Consider the following 20,841-nt stretch of genomic DNA (forward strand, 5'->3'; position numbering starts at 1 on the left):
CGGGACGCTCTCCTGCTTTTCACCGCTTACCGGGCACAAGCCAAGCCCACTAATCAACGAACGCAAATGACTTATAACAGCGAGAACACTCAACGCAGCCCAACAGCAAAAACTTGCATGTTCCCCTTTTTTTTTTATTTTATTTTTTATCTTTATTTTTTTATCTTTATCCTTATTTTATGTACCTCACCTGGTGTCTAGTTTTAGTTGTTTAATGACGCCGACTCGTGTCCATTGACACACCACGAATGCACGGGCACCCACAACCGCAACAGGTATTTAAATACAAGGCCTGTACCTACCCTGTTATACTGGGCCCATACTAACCTCATAAGCACCATCCACATGAGGATACACAAGGCTATTCATACTAAATCCCCAGCATGTGCTTATTAAGACACCAGTATTTCTTACATTATACTTCAGCCTGCACTTATTAGGCCCCTAGCACATGAACAGGTGATAAGAACCCACTAGATCGGGATGACAAGCACCCCGGGGGGGGCCCACATTTACCATTACTCACACATGTGAAGTCCGTTTTAGGCTAACACAGTACATCCAACCAGGCGATGTGTTGAAAAAGTTTATTGTATATAGTAGATTTGAACTCCAATATACGCTGAGTACTAGCTATACCACTGTTAAGTTTGTCTGGTTTAGTTATTGTTATTTGTATAATTTCATTGCTCAGGAGCGAAGCCTTAGACAGGACGTAGTCTACAACTGTCAATTGAATGCTATGTTGTCCTGGCTGCGCCAAAGCTCGTGCATTATTTTATCTTTGATTGTATGATCTTCAATGAAACATAGTCTAGCTTATGTAATTAAATATAACTGATATGTTAAGCCTGTCTCTGACGAAAATAACAATAATATGCATATACTCCTGCCACGGTTTATCGTGCTTACATCTATGTACGCTGTTGTGGCGTTTTGCTCCTGCTTTGTACTCACCTGCATACCAAAAATAAAGAATTTATAAAAAAAAAATACATAAAGTCTCATTTACACATAACACACAGACATTTCACCCATCCCCAGATAGCTGGGATCTGCACACACAAAACTACCGAATAGCGCGCAGATCCTACTCACACAGTACAATTGCCATGGAGCTAAAGTCTTTCATTATATGAATAGGCTCCATGGTATAGCTATCTGGGGTATCACATTCCCATAAAGTCTGGTCCATAGTCCAAAGGCAAGAGGCAGGCAAGCAGCCCCCTCCAAGGACACGTGGCGAGGTCGGTTTCGCCACACACATATACACACACACACACATACATACATACATTTATACACACACATATACATATACATATATATATATATATATATATACACACACACACACACACTCTAGGGATCGACCGATTATCGGTCTGGCCGATATCTGCCAATATTCGGTATTTTCGGCAATATCGGTATCGGCCAATAAAGATGCCAATAATACATACCAGGACCGCTGGGCCCATTACAAGCCCGGCGGTCCTGGGGGGGGGGGGGGGGGGGGGGGGCCCGCAGCAAGCTCTTACTTACCTTCCCAGCAGCTCCCTTCAGCTCCCCTGTGTAAATCTCGCAAGTCCCACGGCTGTCAGAGCGCTGCCACAGGTTTCCACGGCAAGGCTCTGCGCGGCACGCTGGCTGCGAGATTTACACAGGGAGCTGAATGGAGCTGCTGGGAAGGTAAGTAAGCGCTTTCTGCAGGGCCCCACTGTACTTTCCATGCCACCGGACCACCACACAATGACATATCCCCCCCCCCCCCCCCCCTCCCTGGCCAAGTAAGAAGCAGGGAAGGGGTCTGAGAAAATAAAAATTATAAAAAAAAATTTTTTTAATAAAAAATGCCCCCTCCCCCCAAATTACATACCTACACAAACACACACATACTGCATTATATAAACACACTACACTATATACACACACATTACACAGACACACTACATTATATACACACACACATAATATAAACACACTGAATTCACTATACACACTACACAAACACTCACACTGCATTATATAAACACACTACACAAACACACTGCATTCACTATACACACACTACACAAACACTGCATTATATAAAACACACTACACAAACACACTACATTTACTATACACACACTCTGCATTAAAGGGACACTATAGTCACCTGAACAACTTTAGCTTAATGAAGCCGTTTTGGTGTATGGAACATGCCCCTGCAGCCTCACTGCCCAATCCTCTGCCATTTAGGAGTTAAATCCCTTTGTTTATGAACCCTAGTCACACCTCCCTGCATGTGACTTGCACAGCCTTCCATAAACACTTCCTGTAAAGAGAGCCCTATTTAGGCTCTCTTTATTGCAAGTTATGTTTAATTAAGATTTTCTTATCCCCTGCTATGTTAATAACTTGCTAGACCCTGTATGTGATTAACTTTCAATTTAGAGATTGAGATACAATTATTTAACCCCTTAATGACGAGTGACGGACGAGGTCCGTCACTCAGGGGAAAGCGTTAATGACGAGTGACGGATCTCGTCCGTCACGCGTTAAAATTAACCCCCGATCGCCGCAGTACCAGCAGCAGCAAATCCCGACATCCCAGCCCAGGTGATCGCTGTGACAGCCAGTCACAGCGGTCACAATGCTCCTGGGATATCTGATCCGCCTCCCTCCACCTCGTGTGGGTTTGTGAAGTGGAGAGAGACGGATCGGTGCTACATTGTGTCCCAGAAGAATAGCTAAGTTTAAAAAAAGTCCCTAATCCCTTTCCCTTTTATTAAAAAAAAAATAATAAAAATAACCCTTTCCCTGCTGCTTGATCACTGCTAGCAGTGATCAATATACAGGTCACATTACTTTACTGTGATCTATTTTTTTTTTTTTTTACTTTCAAGGGTAAATTTTTAGTTTTTTCGTAACCCTAAGGGGTTAAATTTTATTATTTGATTTTATTAATTTGTGATTTAGTTATTTTGGTGCGTGGAATTTAGTGGGAATTAGGGAATAAAAAAATAATAAAAATAAATAAATTATTTTTAGTTAGAATTTTGTTAGCTGTATTAACAATGTTTAGAAAGTATAGCGCAGAGGAGGCTTATGCCCTGTTAGCGGCCGACTCAGAGGCGACTGACACTGCCTCAGAAAGTGAAGCAGGGAGTGACGCAGGGGACAGGGACTATGTGCCAGATACTGCAGGACCATCAGGGGAAATCGACGATTCCCCTAATGCTGAACATGGTGCAGATGACTGGGTACCCCCTAATAATTTTTCCCCAGACATCCCAGTGTTTACAGCCAATCCTGGCATACAGGCGGACCTGTCTGCCTATAGTGCGCTGGATGTTATGCAGCTGTTCTTGGGGGATGAGATTTTTGGGGAGATAGTCACCCAGACTAATCTCTATGCGGAGCAATATCTGGCACGCAATCCAGACTCTCTTATCTCCAGGAAAGAGAGATGGAACCCAACCAGTGTGCCAGAATTGAAACAATTCTGGGCACTGACCATGTTAATGGGGCTAATTAAAAAGCCCACAATTAGGATGTATTGGGCTAAACATCCTATTTGCAATACCCCCATTTTTGCCGAGACAATGACAAGGGAAATATATGAAGACATACTAAGATTTATGCACTTTAGTGATAATAACAAGTGCCCCCCAAAAGGTGATCGGCAGTATGATCTTCTTTACAAAATACGCCCTTTAATTGCCAACTTTAACAGTAAATTTGCCACTATATATACCCCCAATAAAAACATTTCCATTGACGAGTCCCTAATGAAGTTTAAGGGAAGACTGGGGTTTAGACAATATATCCCATCCAAAAGATCCCGATATGGCAGTGTTCCCCAACCCCGGGGCCGCGGACCGGTACCGGTCCGTGGATCAAACGGTACCGGGCCGCCCAGGGGTGTGCGAGCCTGCCGGCTAGTGCAGGGCTGGCATTGCCCAAGTGCCAGCCCTGCAATGTGCCTGCGGACCGGAGGGGAGATCAGAGATCTCTCTCCCCGGTCTGCAGGCACTGTGCTGACAGCCGGCAGGGGAGGGAGTGAGAGAGGACCCGGGAGCTCTTACCTGCAGCTCCTCCGGGTCCTCCTCTCGCGAGATTTGGAGCGTTGCCGCGGTAACCACGGCAACACTCCAAATCTCGCGAGAGTGAACTCTAGCCCTGTAACTGGGCTAGAGTTCATCTCACCACCGCTGGGACCACCAGGGATTCCCCACCGGACCACCAGGGACTAAGAAATGTCCCCCCTCCTCCCAGTAAAGGTAAGAAGGGAGGGGGGACATCAATATATTATATTTAATTAAATAAAAAATATATAAAAAAGCCTCCCTACCCTCCTTACCCCCCATACACACACTACACACATTGCCCCACAAACACTGCCCCCATGCACACACTACACACACTGCCCCATACACACACTACACACACTGCCCCACAAACACTGCCCCCATGCACACACTACACACACTGCCCCACAAACACTGCCCCATGCACACACTACACACATTGCCCCACAAACACTGCCCCCATGCACACACTACACACACTGCCCCATACACACACTACACACACTGCCCCACAAACACTGCCCCCATGCACACACTACACACACTGCCCCACAAACACTGCCCCATGCACACACTACACACATTGCCCCACAAACACTGCCCCCATACACACTACACACACTGCCCCACAAACACTGCCCCCTCATACACACCTGCCCCACAAACACTGCCCCCATAAACACACTACACACCTGCCCCACAAACACTGCCCCCATGCACACACTACACACACTGCCCCATGTACACACTACACACATTGCCCCACAAACACTGCCCCCATACACACTACACACACTGCCCCACAAACACTGCCCCCTCATACACACCTGCCCCACAAACACTGCCCCCATACACACACTACACACCTGCCCCACAAACACTGCCCCCATGCACACACTACACACATTGCCCCACAAACACTGCCCCCATGCACACACTACTGGCGCCATAACAGAGGGCAGAGGAGACTTGTGATCGGGCACCAGAGAGAAGGGGCACTGCATGGAAGCAGAGGCAGCTTGGGACAAGGTAGGTAGGAGACTGAAATACAGCCTTGAGTTCCCAGCCACAGAAACTCCCCCAGTCTGTGACTGGGAAAGAAGCTGCTGAGTATAGGTGGTGTTACATCAGCATTAGTCTGCTGGTGTAACACTACCTACCTATCCTGTCTGTCACATACCCTCATATGTACCCCATTTTTATTAACTCTCACATGAACATGCTATATACATTCAGTCTGAGTATGTGTGGGACCCTGAACCAACAATTTTGAGTCTATGTCTTTATGTGACTGTGTTTGTGATTTTCTCACTATGTATGTGTCTGTGTGTTTTTTTTAATATATGTGCTCTTTTTTTTTTTGTCTTATTAAATCAAAACAAGCGGGCCACGGAAAAATTATCAAACGTTTACCGGTCCGCGGCGATAAAAAGGTTGGGGAGCACTGCGATATGGGATCAAATTTTATAAACTATGTGAAAGTGGCAGTGGCTACGTATACACCTTCCGTGTATACGAAGGAAGGGATAGCCACCTTGATCCCCCAGGTTGCCCAGATATAGTAGGGACAAGTGGGAAAATTGTCTGGGACTTAATATTGCCACTACTTAATAAAGGTTATCATCTATACATTGATAACTTTTATAATAGCATCCCACTGTTAAAAATGTTGTACTGCTATGAGACCGTGGCCTGTGGCACTATTCAGAAGAGTCGCACAGGTTTCCCAAAGGCTCTAGCGAACAAAAAATTAAAAAGGGGGGAAACAGCAGCTCTCTCTGCCAGAATGAACTGCTGGCACTCAAGTACAGGGATAAAAAGGATGTTTTCATCTTAACCACCATCCATGGTGAAAACACTCGGAGGGTCACAGTTCGTGGCAGAGACGAATGTAAACGGGTGCCAGTCTGCATACGGCAATATAATCGGCATATGGGGGGCGTTGACCTGTCCGATCAACTGATGCAGCCGTATTTGATCATGAGAAAGACCAGGGCATGGTATAAAAAAGTGGGCATATACCTGATGCAGATGGCAATCCACAATGCCTTTGTCATTTTTAAAAAGGCAAATGCTGGGCTGAAAAGCACTTTTCTTTCTTTCCAGTTTGAGCTAATTTCTAAGCTGCTAGAATGCCACACAAGGAGACCATCAGTGGAGCCTAGCAGAAGAATGTAGGCAGGTCACTTTTGCTTTAAGATTCCACCAACCCCTAAAAAACAAAACCACCAGAAAAGGTGCAGGGTGTGTTACAAGAGGGACGTAAGAGTTGAGACCAGCTATTCCTGCCCTGATTGCCCCTCTCAGCCCGGCCTATGTATTGGCCATTGTTTTAAAAATTTTCACACCCAGGCCGAATAAGTAGACCAGTTTTGGGGTGTGATTTTTAGTCATCTGATTGGTTACCGGCTCTGTCTACCATTTATCCTGTCTTCTCTGATCCTTGACCTCGGCTTGTCCTGTCGTTGTTCCGTTTCTCTTTACTCCTTTGACCTCGGCTTGTACCTTGACAATTCTCTGCTTGTATAGCTCGGCCATTCTAAGGACCGATATTACAAGTTTCTCTCTCTGTGTTCTCTCTCTTTGTGGTCTGTCTGTGTTTTGGTTTCGGAATCCATGACAACTTTGCCCGGGACGCAGATGACTGTGTACTACCCCCGGATAAGTTTACCCCAACTATTCCCCCTTTTCACAGCAAATAGTATGCACTTGTTCATAATTTGAATTGATGAGCTGCTTATACTTAAAAATATATGTGGCCTTTGAGAGGTAATTTGCAGTCCTGAGCTGCTAAAATGAGACTTGGGCCCAGCATACACTTTTGAAAAATATGGAAGTGGTGTGTCTCCAATGTGCCCCTTCAACATCCACATAACCATGAAAAAGGTACACATGTCGGTATCATTGCACTAAGATTACATGGCTGAGCAACATATTAGGTGTTATACTGCCGTAGCACACATAAGGATGGCAAAATATACAGTAACATCTCCAAGTGTGTGTCAAAAAGGCAGAAAAAATGCTAATTGCAACTAGACTTGGTACAAACTAACAAAAAAATGATCCTACACTAAGGTTTAGAATATACCTTTTGAAATATCCCGGGGTGTCTACTTTAAGAAATGGTAGGCCTTTGTGGGGTAGTTTGAATTTAAAACCTGCTAAGATGCTTGGAAATTGCACATAGGCCCAGCGTCAAAATTCAAAGTTTGGTAAAAACTCATATTTATTTATTTATTTATTATTGCCATTTATATAGCGCCAACAGATTCCGTAGCGCTTTACAATATTATGAGAGGGGGATTTAACTATAAATAGGACAATTACAAATAAACTTACAGGAACAATAGGTTGAAGGTTCATATGACTTGGTCTCCAATGTGCCCCTTCAACATCCAAATAACCATTAAAAAGGTACACATGTCGGTATCGTTGCACTAAGATGACATAGCTGAGCAACATATTAGGTGTTATACTGCCATAGCACACATAAGGATAGCAAAATATACAGTAACATCTCCAAGTGTGTGTCAAAAATGCAGAAAAAATGCTAATTGCAACGAGACTTGGTACAAACTAACAAAAAAATGATCCTACACTAAGGTTTAGAATATACCTTTAAAAATACCCTGGGGTGTCTACTTTAAGAAATGGTAGGCCTTTGTGGGGTAGTTTGAATTTAAAACCTGCTAAGATGCTTGGAAATTGCACATAGGCCCAGCGTCAAAATTCAAAGTTCGGTAAAAACTGACATGGCTTGGTCTCCTATATGGCACTGTAGCTTCACGAAATGGTGCCAAAGACATACAATGGGGGTGTCATTTTACTCAGAAGACTTAGCTGAACATAATTTGGGGGGTATGAACTTAGTGGCCCATGTGAAATATGCAAAATGCCCAGCACAAATGCAATCCATAGGTAAAAACGCACAAAATAATTTTTTACCACATACTTTGGCATCTATTAGTGAAAAAATGGGGGCATTGTAAGGCACAATATGTACCTTATGAGATACCCTGGAGTATCTACTTTTACAAATGGTAGGCCTTTGTGGTATATATTTTTTTTTCGTCCCCCCTCCCTGCTTGATACATGGCAGGGAGGGGGGCTCTCCTTCCCTGGTGGTCCAGTGGCATTGGTAGTTCAGTGGGGGAGGAGGGGGGCTGGCAGAGAGTTTACTTACCTCTCCTACAGCTCCTGTCAGCTCCCTTCTCCGCGCCGGTCCGTGCAGCTCCCTCTGTTAGCTCACACTTAGTCTCGCGAGAGCCGCACTATGACCCTGCGGCTCTCGCAAGACTTACACTGGGAGCTGACCGAGGTGCTGAACGGACCGGCGCGGAGGAGAAGGGAGCTGACAGGAGCTGCAGGAGAGGTAAGTAGCCCCCCACAGCCCCTTGTCTGTATTATGGCAATGTAAATTGCCATAATACAGACAGTGACTCGAGTATAAGACGAGTTGGGGTTTTTCAGCACAAAAAATGTGCTGAAAAACTCGTCTTATACTCGAGTATATACGGTAAATGAATTTATTTTTAATTACTTTCCTTAACCTGCACTAATTATGTATACATTATTATTGCAAAAACTGTAAAAAAAAAAACACACAAATTCATTTTTTTGCATATTTCTGTATTGCTTTTTTATAATAAATAAGCATTTATATATATATATATATATATATATATATATATAGATATAGAGAGAGAGAGAGAGAGAGAGAGAGAGAGAGAGAGAGAGAGAAAAAATATCCAAGATAGCACTCCAAGGACTTACTAAAAATTAACTTTTATTACCTTAAACTAAAACAGCGAAAATCAACGTTTCAGCTTGATCCCCTCAAGCTTTCGTCAGTTTTGTGGTGTGTGTGTGTGTGTGTGTGTGTGTGTGACATCAAATTAAAGCCCTTTCTGTCCTTTAAAAAACGGTATATAATATGTGTCGGTGCAAAAAATTAGTAAAATGCAAATTGCAGTTGAACGCAAATAGCAAAAAATGCTGTTGTCATTAAGTGAAAGACAATCTTCTGAAGCTCTGTCCTTAAGGGGTTAAGGTAAATTACATCTGTTTGAAAGTGAAACCAGTTTTTTTTTCATAGCCAAAGGAGGTGTGGCTAGGGCTGCATAAACAGAAACAAAGTGATTTAACTCCTAAATGACAGTGAATTGAGCAGTGAAATTGCAGGGGAATGATCTATACACTAAAACTGCTTTATTTAGCTAAAGTAATTTAGGTGACTATAATGTTCCTTTAATTATACACACACTACACAAATACACACTGCATCCACTACACACACACAGCTCCCCTGTCTAAACACACTGCATCCACTACACGTGGCATGTATATTTAGTGAATTTACCTTTAACCCCTTAAGGACAGAGCTTCGGAAGCTTGTCTTTCACTTTATGACAACGGAATTTTTTGCATTTTTTGCTGTTTGCGTTCAACTGCAATTTGCATTTGACAAATTTATTGCACCGACGCATATTATATAACGTTTTTTAAAGGACAGAAAGGGCTTTAATTTGATTTAACATATATATATATATATATATATACACATGCTTATTTATTATAAAAAAAAATACAGAAAAATGCAAAAAAAATGAAAAGGTTTGTGTGTTTTTTACAGTTTTTGCAATAATTATGTGTACACAATTAGTGCAGGTTAAGGAAAGTAATTAAAAATCAATTCATTTAGTTGTTCTGATTTACAGAATATATAATGTGTCTGGGATTTTAAGTTTTTTTTTTTTGGTAGTTACAGGTCACAAAGCACAAGGAGTAAAATAAACTTTTAATGTGGAGCGATTTTAGAATTTGGTATGTTTGTCTTGTAAGCTTAATAGCCATAAAAGAAAACAAAATTGCCACACAAAAGTATATATTTATAAAAAGTAGACACCACAGGCTATTTACCTAAGGTTGTTTTGACATTTTCTACGTAGCCATTTTACCGCCAACCTCTGCTAAATATTGGAGTAAAATTGTGTTTTTTGGAGGTTTTCGCACACAAACTTATAACAAAGAACTTCTCATGTGTATTTTGTAAAGTTTGTTGTGTGCTATTCCTGTACAAAGTTTTATTATGTGTTCAGTTACTTCTGCTGAGTACAACGGTACCCCCATTGTATGTCTTTGGCACTATTTCGTGAAGCTACAGTGCCATATAGGAGACCTGTCCTTTTCAGTATTCACAGTAGAATTTTGAGAGACGGATTTAATGAGCCTATGCTTCCATTTGGGGTATTATAACAGTTTGACTGTTCAAAAAAAAAAACCACAAAGGCCTACCATTTGTAAAAGTAGACACTCCAGGGTCTCATAAGGTGCATATTGTGCCTTAACATGCCCCCATTTTTTTTACCATTACATGCCAAAGTATGTGGTAAAAAATAATTTTGTGCATTTTTTACATATGGATTGCATTTTTGCTGGGCATTTTGTACATTTCCTATGTGCCACTAAGTTCAAACCCCCCAAATTATGCTCAGCTAAGTCTTCTGAGTAAAAGGACACCCCCATTGTATGTCTATGGCACTATTTCGTGAAGCTACAGTGCCATACAGGAGACCTGTCCTTTTCAGTATTCACAGTAGAATTTTGAGAGACGGATTTAATGAGCCTATGCTTCCATTTGGGGTATTATAACAGTTTGACTGTTCAAAAAAAACCACAAAGGCCTACCATTTGTAAAAGTAGACACTCCAGGGTATCTCATAAGGTGCATATTGTGCCTTAACATGCCCCCCCCATTGTATATCTATGGCACTATTTTGTGAAGCTACAGTGCCATATAGTAGACCAAGCCATATCAGTTTTTACCGAACTTTGAATTTTGACGCCGGGCCTATGTGCAATTTCCAAGCATCTTTGCAGGTTTTAAATTCAAACTACCCCACAAAGGCCTACCATTTCTTAAAGTAGACACCCCAGGGTATTTCAAAAGGCATATTTTGAACCTTAGCGTGGGATAATTTTTCCGCTAGCGTGTACCAGGTGTAGTGGTTATAAGCGTTTTTTTCTGCCTTTTTGACACACAAAGTGAGTTTGCACAGTATATTTTGCAAACCTTATGTGTACTACCACTGTATAATACTTCATATGTTGCTCAGCTATGTCTGCTGAGTACAAAAATACCCCCGTATGTACCTTTGCCAGGTATATGTGGACATCGGAGGGGCACATTTGGGACACAGCCATTCCATTTTTTTCAAACTTTAAATTTTTACGCTGTGCCCATGTCCCATTTTAGAGTATTTTACTAGGCTATATAATCCAAATACCCCATAAAGCCATACCATTTCTTAAAGAAGACATCCCAGGGTATTTCAAAAGGCATATTTTGAACCTTAGCGTGGGATCATTTTTCCGCTAGCTTGTACCAGGTGTAGTGGTAATAAGCGTTTTTTCTGCCTTTTTGACACACAAAGTGAGTTTGCACAGTATATTTTGCAAACCTTATGTGTACTACCACTGTATAATACTTCATATGTTGCTCAGCTATGTCTGCTGAGTACAAAAATACCCCCGTATGTACCTTTGCCAGGTATATGTGGACATCGGAGGGGCACATTTGGGACACAGCCATTCCATTTTTTTCAAACTTTAAATTTTTACGCTGTGCCCATGTCCCATTTTAGAGTATTTTACTAGGCTATATAATCCAAATACCCCATAAAGCCATACCATTTCTTAAAGAAGACATCCCAGGGTATTTCAAAAGGCATATTTTGAACCTTAGCGTGGGATCATTTTTCCGCTAGCTTGTACCAGGTGTAGTGGTAATGAGCGTTATTAAATGTATTTTTTTACTTTTTAAAACTTTTTAAAACTATTTTTTAAACTTTTGTTTTGCTTATTAATTTTTTTAAAGTTTCCTAAACTTTCGTAAAACTTTTTTTTTACAGATTTCAAATTTTTCTAAGCTTTTTTTTTACGTTAACCCCTAACTAGCAGTAAATTCCCCATTTTTCCATAACTCCCACCCACTCCAGCTAGCAAAATATTTAATTATACAATATTTTTTAAAATTCTTTATTTTTGATATGCAAAAAAGGTCACAAATTGGCTTGCACTGCTACAACAGCTTGTGTGAGCCCACAATTGGTAAACATTTGAAAACAGGCACATAGCAGGTGAGGAACATTGCACTTTTTTTTTTTTGTGTGTAACTATAAACTTAGCTAGGTAGCGGAGCATACCAGAACATCAATTTAAGTAATGATATTGAGTGCCAGAGGTGTATCAGTGCTGTGGGCGGGACATTACTATAGTGAAAATAGAGACCAAAGCAGGTCTAGTTTGGATGTCCTGTGAAAAAACACAAAAAAAGCAAAACCTATATCGGGAGATAGTGGGTCCTAAGCTTCGTCTGTCCCTTGTCGTTTGAAGATGAGTATTCTATTAGGGCCCTATGTGTTTCATCCCTGGCGGTTGCTCGTCTCGTGGGGTATTTGTTAGTCTCCCAGAGTGGACTTTGAGCTACAAGCAAGATTGTTATGAGGTCACCTATCTGCAGATAACTTTGTTCCCTGCCGGGCGCCGGTGAGTAAGTTCTCCTAATGGTTCCCTCGCGGGGGTATGGTAGGGGGGGGGGGGGGGGGGAGGTATGTGTAGGCCAGTTGGGAAATTATACAATATTTAAATTAGTTAATTAAATAAATTTAACCCCTGAGGGTTAAAAAAATAAATAAAGGTTAATCGTCAGGGGTTAAAAAAAAAAATTAGATCACAGTATAATACTGTGATCTGTATTTTGATCAGTGATCGACTGGCAGGGAAGGGGTTAATTTTTATTTGGACTGGGTAAAGGGTTTATTTTTTTTTATTTTTTACTTAAACGTTATTAAAACTTTTTTTTAACTTAATTTTTTAACTTTTTAAAGCTTATTTTTAAACTTTTTTTAACGTTAACCCCCTAGTTAGCCTAATACTAAATCCCCCAATTCCCCACTAACTTCCACCCTCCCCAGCTAGCTACATTTATAATTTTAAAATATTTAAATTAATTAAATAAAATAAATTTAACCCATGAGGGTAAAAAAAAAAAGAATTAACCCTCAGGGGTTAAAAAAAAAAAAAATCAGATCATAGTAAAATGTAATCCCTGCCAATTGATCACTGCAGTGATCAATTGGCAGGGAAGGGGTTAATTTTTTATTAAAATGGGTAAAAGGGGGTGGGTTTTTAAATAAACTTTATTTTTTTGTCACCAGGGGGCAGGATCAGCACTGATCCGTCTCCCTGCACTTCACAGTGAACCCGGAAGTGCAGGGAGGCGGAGGTAAGTATACAGAGCACATGTGCCTGCCCTGACATGCTGTCAGAGCGGGCACATGTACTGGGGCAGCCGGATCCGGTGCTCCCGGTCTGCCTCTAATGCAGAGGCAGACCGGAGCACCATTAACCCCACGATCGCCGCGATTGCGGCGATCTGGGGTTAATTTTAACGGGTGACGGACGAGGTCCGTCACTCGTCATTAACGCATTCCCCTGAGTGACGGACCTCGTTCCGTCACTCGTCGTTAAGGGGTTAAAAATAGTTTATGTTTTCTAAATGGTAAATGTACAGAATATCGGCATGTTATTGGCTATCGGCCTGAAAGTTCACAGATTATTGGCTCTAAAAAAAAATCAATATCGGTCGATCCCTAATATACACACAGCAATCTTAATACAATACAGTAGTAAAGAAACTGCGATAATTCTAAAAAAAATTTTTTTTTAACTGTTTATCTTCCCCACCCCAAGAGATTTATATTCCAAATGTAACTTACGTGATTGAAGAAATGAACAATCACCATGTTGCTCCCTTGCCTGCAGTACAGACGCTGCACCTTTCCAAACTTGCTGAAATATTTCTCAAGATACTTTTTTTGATTCAGACGCTTAGGGACGTTTCGAACCTGGATAGCAGTCAGTTCATTTTGAGACAAAGCAGTCACACTCTCTTCACTATCTGAACGCCGGGCTCTACGTACTGGGATCTTTTTAGAAAGAGCTGACAGCGAAAGTTACAATAAATAAATAAATAAATAAATAAATTAACACATATAAATATTAGGAGCAGTGCCTAATAAAATGCAGCCATCACAGTGACAACCAGTAAATCATACAAGACAGACACTGGTTATACTCTAAGGTTCTTTAAAGAAAACTCTAATGTTAGAAATACAATCATGCAGTTTATTTGCAGTGATTTGGAGGCCACCCTTTACAAGTAAAATTAATAATATTTACTCACCATTTATCCCTCACTGGGGCCACCACTCTGCCCTTGCTGAGATAATCTCAGCCAATCCCAATGCATCTCCATATAGAAGCATTGGGGGCCTAATGTGCAGAACTTGTCGCTGTGCACCAATCCGCATATCTTCATAGAGATAAATAATCATCATTCAGTGTCAGCATTGCATGTGAGAATGAGAAATGTCAATTCTGCCAACACTATAGCACTGCAATGGGGAAGCAACTCTGTGACAGCCACTAGAGGCATTTGTGGAGCTCAGTAAAGAATAAAAGCTTAATTAACTAAAACATGACGTGTGGTGTTACATAGAGCAGTAGTTCCAAAGCTTTTGTGGGCCAGGGCACATTTCAATGATAGAACAATTTCAAGGGCAGATTTGATTTTTTTACCTTCCTAAGCTGCCTATAAATGTAACATTTGCCTGGATCCTTGTTAGAGGGTTATGCATACCTTGCCAAATTGACTTATTCATATTAATTAACGGTCTGATAGCAATGCAAACTGTAATAGTGACACTTGTTAACACATTTTAGGGACTGAATTCAACCTATCACAGCCCGAAGTCAGTATGAACAGGCCACACTTTGAGGTGGCTTGGCACACACTGGTCGGAAACCACTGGTCTAGATGTTCCTTTTAACAACAACTTTGTCTAAGTGGGTAAAAGTAAAAAGGGATGCCTAGAAAATTCAGAAATTGCTGTGCATACCTGTTATTTCTTCAGATGATGCTTCTATCTGTAGCAGAGGTTGAGGTCTGCCAAGTGCTGGTTGATTAGATCGTGCCATAGAATAAGTTCTGGGAGTGGTTTGGTTGCCTGTAACTATAGTAGAAATTGTTCGGCTAGGTATTGTTTGGCTTGGTCCAACAGATATCTGATTTTTACCAGAAACAGTTTGGCCAGGGCCAGTTGAAGGTTGGACTTTGTTGGTAGTTTGCAGGATAGACCCAGAAGCAGGAAAATCTTTAGTGTGCATGGACTGATTGGCTGGCTGTGAAGAATTATTAGACTCTGAATCTGTAGGCTGTTGGCTTGTACTTAATTCTTCCTTTTTGGTATTTTTATGTTCAGTCTTCATGTGACTCTTTACAACATCATACAGGCTTCTAACCAAAAGATTAGCACCTCCAGTGAGTTGGTGTCCAAGTCTGCCATGCCTCTTCACAGGAGGGTGATCAGTTTGTGGCATGGAGGATGACTCTTCTGAAGAAGGGGGTACATGTTTAACAGAGGAAAGTTCCTGGCCTTCCTTCCTCTTGGAACCTCTATGATACTCTTCTTTCCTGAAATTTTCTGAAAGCTGTGACTGCCCATCACTGGTGTTAGGGCTAACAAAACTGCTGAAATTACTTCCTACACTTTTCAACGTTGACTGTGATGCTACCATTTCATCCTTGTTTCTCTTGTCAAATGAAGAAAAAGAGAAGTTTCCACCACTTTTAATTTCACCTGATGAGCCTGCATCATGGTGACCGTCATTTGTTTTTTGATTCCCCAATTCATTTTTAGCAAAATTTTGGAAGGTGAAAGATGTGGGACCATGGCTCTTAGACTTTTCCGGTACATTGACTGCTCCAAAGATTGGCTTGAAAGTAGAATTTGCAGGAGGCTTGAATCGGTTCTCTGAATTTGATCCAGGCACATTAGACATCTGTGCAAATGTGGATGATGTTGTGCTGGTAGATACTTTTGAATCTGTTGAATCAGATTCAGTGTTCATCTGTGTATGCGTTTCACTTACAGACTGCCCCAAGTGAGATGTTTGCTGCCCAAATACAGTATTTCCAGAAGTCTCTCCAAAGAGAGGAGCCTTCCCTGGACTGCTCTGTCCAACTCCACTAGCACTCTGATTAAAAGATAACTGAACACCAGTCTGCCCAGAATTAGCATGCCCAAAGCCAGATGACTGGCTTCCAGGTTGTTGTCCAAATGTAGATGATCCCTGCCCAAATCCAAATCTCTGTCCAGATGTAACTTGCCTAAATTGAGTCTCTGCAGCATTTAACTTTGCAAATCCGAAACCACGGTCATTTGAAGAGGTAGTAGAAGACTCAGTGGTGGCTTGTCCAAATATGGATGCAGGTTTTCCAAATATGGATGCAGGTTGTGTAGTCAAAGTTGCAGTCTTGCTGGTAGCTGACTGTCCAAAGAGGGAAGCAGACTGGCTAGTTACAGTCTGTCCAAAAAGAGGAACAGACTGGCTACTTGCAGCTGGTCCAAAGGGGGCTGAAGACTGGCTGGATGTAGCCTGTCCAAAGGGGGCTGAAGACTGGCTGGATGTAGCCTGTCCAAAGGGGGCTGAAGACTGGCTGGATGTAGCCTGTCCAAAGGGGGCTGAAGACTGGCTGGATGTAGCCTGTCCAAAGGGGGCTGAAGACTGGCTGGATGTAGCCTGTCCAAAGGGGGCTGAAGACTGGCTGGATGTAGCCTGTCCAAAGGGGGCTAAAGACTGGCTGGATGTAGCCTGTCCAAAGGGGGCTAAAGACTGGCTGGATGTAGCCTGTCCAAAGGGGGCTAAAGACTGGCTGGATGTAGCCTGTCCAAAGGGGGCTGAAGGCTGGCTGGATGTAGCCTGTCCAAAGGGGGCTGAAGACTGGCTGGATGTAGCCTGTCCAAAGGGGGCTGAAGACTGGCTGGATGTAGCCTGTCCAAAGGGGGCTGAAGACTGGCTGGATGTAGCCTGTCCAAAGGGGGCTGAAGACTGGCTGGATGTAGCCTGTCCAAAGGGGGCTGAAGACTGGCTGGATGTAGCCTGTCCAAAGGGGGCTGAAGACTGGCTGGATGTAGCCTGTCCAAAGGGGGCTGAAGACTGGCTGGATGTAGCCTGTCCAAAGGGGGCTGAAGACTGGCTGGATGTAGCCTGTCCAAAGGGGGCTGAAGACTGGCTGGATGTAGCCTGTCCAAAGGGGGCTGAAGACTGGCTGGATGTAGCCTGTCCATAGGGAGCTGAAGACTGGCTAGATGTAGCCTGTCCAAAGGGAGCTGAAGACTGGCTAGATGTAGCCTGACCAAAGGGGGCTGAAGACTGGCTAGATGTAGCCTGTCCAAAGGGGGCTGAAGACTGGCTAGATGTAGCCTGTCCAAAGGGGGCTGAAGACTGGCTAGATGTAGCCTGTCCAAAGGGGGCTGAAGACTGGCTAGATGTAGCCTGTCCAAAGAGGGCTGAAGACTGGCTAGATGTAGCCTGTCCAAAGGGGGCTGAAGACTGGCTAGATGTAGCCTGTCCAAAGGGGGCTGAAGACTGGCTAGATGTAGCCTGTCCAAAGGGGGCTGAAGACTGGCTAGATGTAGCCTGTCCAAAGGGGGCTGAAGACTGGCTAGATGTAGCCTGTCCAAAGGGGGCTGAAGACTGGCTAGATGTAGCCTGTCCAAAGGGGGCTGGAGACTGGTTAGATGTAGCCTGTCCAAAGGGGGCTGGAGACTGGTTAGATGTAGCCTGTCCAAAGGGGGCTGAAGACTGGCGCGATGTAGCTTGTCCAAAGGGGGCTGAAGACTGGCTCGATGTAGCTTGTCCAAAAGGGGCTGCAGACTGGCTCGATGTAGCTTGTCCAAAGGGGGCAGACGACTGACTCGATGTAGCCAGTCCAAAGGGGGCTGAAGACTGGCTAGATGTAGCCTGCCCAAAGGGAGTTGTAGACTGGTTAGATGCAGCCTGCCCAAAAGGAGTCGCAGACTGGTTAGAAGACATCTGTCCAAAGGAGGTTGCAGACTGGTTAGATATAGTCTGTCCAAATTGGGGTGCAGATTGACTAGTAGCAACTTGTCCGAATGGGGAAACTGTGAGGGTAGTGTTGGACTGACTAAATAAAGAAGTAGGCTGACCTGTAGTAGTCGCTCCAAAGAGGGCAGAGGTTTGTCCAAAGGGGGAAGCAGACTGGCCAGTCAAGCTTTGTCTAAATGATGGAGCAGACTGTCCAAACATAGAAGCAGATTGTCCATTGGTAGTCTGTCCAAAGGCAGATGTAGATTTTCCAATAGTAGCCTGACCAAATGCTGGAGCAGTCTGACCCGTTGAAATTTGTCCAAATGTGGGAGCAGACTGCAACTGACCAGATGAAGCTTGACCAAAAGCAGTAGCAACTTGACTAGTACCAAAAGCAGGAGTAGACTGATTTGTAGTAGTTATTTGTCCAAAAATGGAAGCGGACTGATTAGTAGTAGTCTGACCAAACATGTTGGCAGAATGACCAGTAATGGATTGTCCAAACATAGGCGCACCTTGGCCTGAAGAAGCATTTCCAAATGCAGGAGCAGACTGGCCAGTAGCATTTTGTCCAAAAACTGGAGTGGACTGATCTGCACTTGTATTTCCAAACACAGAGGGCTGCCCAAACGAGAAGCTGTTCTGATTCTGGGATGCACCAGACCCCCCTGCTGAAAGTTCTGTAAATGGGTTGTTGGGATTCATCATTTGTGAGTGAGGAAAACAGACAAAAAGGAATTCTAATCTTCAGATAACATGCCACACCTAAAATAAACACATCAGAAAAAAATATTAAAACGATTTATTCCAGAACGAGTGGCATCAAAAATAACACAAAGGCTCAAAACATGCCCACACCTTATTGATTAATTTGTAATATTACAAGTGCTAGTTTTCGTCAAGACACGTAACAGGGCTTAAAGGAACATTTTAGTGTTAGGAATACAAAGATGTATTCCTAAGACTAATGTGTTCCTCTGCCCACGCAGCCTACTCCTAACATAGTAAAGAATTAAATAACCCTTTCCTCACTTACCCGATTCCAGCGGCACTCGGCACTAAATCGTGGTCCGCATCTCCCAATGTCATCAGATTGGGGAGACCTACTGCGAATGCGCGACGAGTGCATGCACGTTCATTAGGTCTTCCCCATAGGAAAGCATTGCTCTAAAACGGCAACATTGCAGGACTACGAGGCACAGTAACACTGCAACCAGACCACTTCAATGAGATGAAGTGATCTGGGTGCCTATTGTGTCCCTTTAAAGGAACAGTATTGTCACCAAAAGAACTTTAGCTTAATAAAGCAGTTTTGGTGTATAGATCATGCCCCTGCAGTCTCACTGTTAAAATCTCTGTTATTTGGGGCGGAGCCAACGCTTAACCTGAACGGTCGCACACTCACAGGGCTCCGGCAAGCAGGATCCCGAAAGCCCCAAATTCAGCCCGAAAACGCTGTCACTGGCACTGACAGAAGGCCAGACGACACCCCAACACTAATGGGGAAGAAAACAAAAAAATTGCGACCAGATCGGCCCAGGCAATCTGCCGATATAGGTGATCTCTTGCGGAGGCCGCATGGCCCGGCGGGACCCAAGATGGCGGCTGACTTTGCCGACTTCGATGACTACTCTGATGGTTCAGAAGATACCATGCTGCATTACTCAGAGACCCTGGGATTTCGGAGGCCAGCACAGCCTGCACAGCCTGCACAGCCAGCACAGCCTACACAGCCAGCACAGCCAGCACAGCCTGCAAAGCCAGCACAGCCAGCACAGCATGCACAGCATGCACAGCCAGCACAGCATGCACAGCCAGCACAGCCTGCACAGCATGCACAGCCGGCAAAGCCAGCACAGCTGCTGGATCACCCGATCACTACAGCAATACTCACCGCTCTCCTCGCGGACTTACGCCAGTCGTTGTCAGCAGAGATATCCCAAGTAAGGGGAGATGTAAGAGAGTTCACAGCCCGCCTCACCACAGTAGAACAACTCACGCAAAATCATACAGCAGAGGTGCTTGACCTCCAGACACAGGTGAGAGACCTCACCATGGCCCACGCTGCAATGTCCCACCAAATAGTCGACATAGAAGATAAACGCAGGTGGAAACACATCAAAGTCAGAGGTATTTCCGACACGGTGTCCCCAGCTGAAATGCCCCATTTCCTCCGCAGGCTATTCTCCACTTTACTGCCTCACAGACAAGCGAAGGGGATACAGCTGGATGGCATGTTCCGCCTGCCCAAACCTCCACAGCTCACAGGCGCCACAACCGGCGATCTCTTAATCAAGCTCCAAAACGGGCAGGATAAAGCAGCACTTATGGATGCCATAAAGGGGAAGACTCCACTCAGCTTTGAGGGCATGGACATAGCGTTCTACTCAGACCTGTCACGCACAACCCTGCGATGGCGGCAAACCCTCAGACCGCTGACAACGCTACTACAGGCCAGCGGGGTGCCATACCGATGGGGACCAGCTCATGTGCTTATAATACAACACCAGGGCACTGAACAGCGGGTCCAGGACATAGCAGAGATGGACACTGTGGTGGCCAAACTTGGACTTGCAACCCCGAAAACAATGGCTTGGGACCCGGCCAATGTCATCCCGTTTGTTCCGACCAGCGAGGGTGCCGCCGGGAAAAAGACCTGAACTACCAGCTGCCGGCTGTATACCTATGTTTTATAAGTTGTTATTTGCCTCCCACACCTATCTCCCATGTTTCATATATTTCATACGCTCTGACTACTTATTTAAAGGGATAATAGGCACCCACTATAGACACCGGGAATAACCCGGACAAT

The 20,841-nt window shown here is 43.6% G+C and overlaps 1 protein-coding gene across 1 annotated transcript in view; it reads right to left on the reverse strand.

Moving 5' to 3' along the window:
- MCM3AP (minichromosome maintenance complex component 3 associated protein) overlaps positions 1 to 20,841 on the reverse strand; it is a 56,646-nt gene that overhangs the window by 29,105 nt on the left and 6,700 nt on the right. Inside the window, exons 2-3 of the mRNA XM_063429426.1 lie at positions 15,035 to 18,794; positions 13,853 to 14,076 (exon numbers count right to left, since the gene is read on the reverse strand). Of these exons, the coding sequence (XP_063285496.1) occupies positions 13,853 to 14,076; positions 15,035 to 18,737 (3,927 nt within the window). The 5' untranslated portion in view covers positions 18,738 to 18,794. The remainder of the gene's footprint in view (positions 1 to 13,852; positions 14,077 to 15,034; positions 18,795 to 20,841) is intronic.

The sequence above is a fragment of the Pelobates fuscus genome, chromosome 8, assembly GCF_036172605.1.
Source record: "Pelobates fuscus isolate aPelFus1 chromosome 8, aPelFus1.pri, whole genome shotgun sequence".
Lineage (NCBI taxonomy): Eukaryota > Metazoa > Chordata > Amphibia > Anura > Pelobatidae > Pelobates > Pelobates fuscus.